The 523-nt window shown below is 63.3% G+C and overlaps 1 protein-coding gene across 1 annotated transcript; it reads left to right on the forward strand.

The window, feature by feature from the left end:
- Positions 1-2: 2 nt before the first annotated feature.
- On the forward strand, positions 3-523 carry LOC104914206 (polyhomeotic-like protein 2; the record flags this gene model as incomplete). The annotated part of the gene is made up of 2 exons (XM_010723014.1): positions 3-276; positions 372-523. Coding segments are annotated over 2 exons (426 nt in total), but the record flags the coding sequence as incomplete, so codon positions are not given.

Here is a 523-nt window from a genome sequence, read left to right on the forward strand (position 1 = left end):
CGTCGCTGCAGCTCAACCACAGCCAGGAGGACTCGAGCCGCTGCTCGGACAATTCGAGCTATGAGGAGCCGCTGTCGCCCATCTCGGCCAGCTCGTCCACCTCCCGCCGGCGCCAGGCTGAGCGTGACCTGGAGCTGCACGACATGGAGCTGCGTGACATGGAGCTGCCCGACATGCACGTGCGGGAGCTGGCGGGCATTGGGCACCGCTTCCTGCCCAGCGAGCCCAGCAAGTGGAACGTGGAGGATGTCTACGAGTTCATCCGCTCGCTGCCGGGTGAGGAGCATCAAGTCGCGCCGTAGAGCGGCTCTCTTGGCTTTGGGGCTGTGCTGAGTGTGACCTGTTGTGTTCCTCCCTCCCCAACTCTGTAGGCTGCCAGGAGATCGCAGAGGAGTTCCGTGCGCAGGAGATCGACGGGCAGGCGCTGCTGCTGCTGAAGGAGGATCACCTGATGAGCACCATGAACATCAAACTGGGGCCGGCCCTCAAGATCTATGCCCGTATCAGCATGCTCAAGGACTCC

The sequence above is a fragment of the Meleagris gallopavo genome, chromosome 23 (genome assembly GCF_000146605.3).
Source record: "Meleagris gallopavo isolate NT-WF06-2002-E0010 breed Aviagen turkey brand Nicholas breeding stock chromosome 23, Turkey_5.1, whole genome shotgun sequence".
NCBI classification, from domain to species: Eukaryota; Metazoa; Chordata; class Aves; order Galliformes; family Phasianidae; genus Meleagris; species Meleagris gallopavo.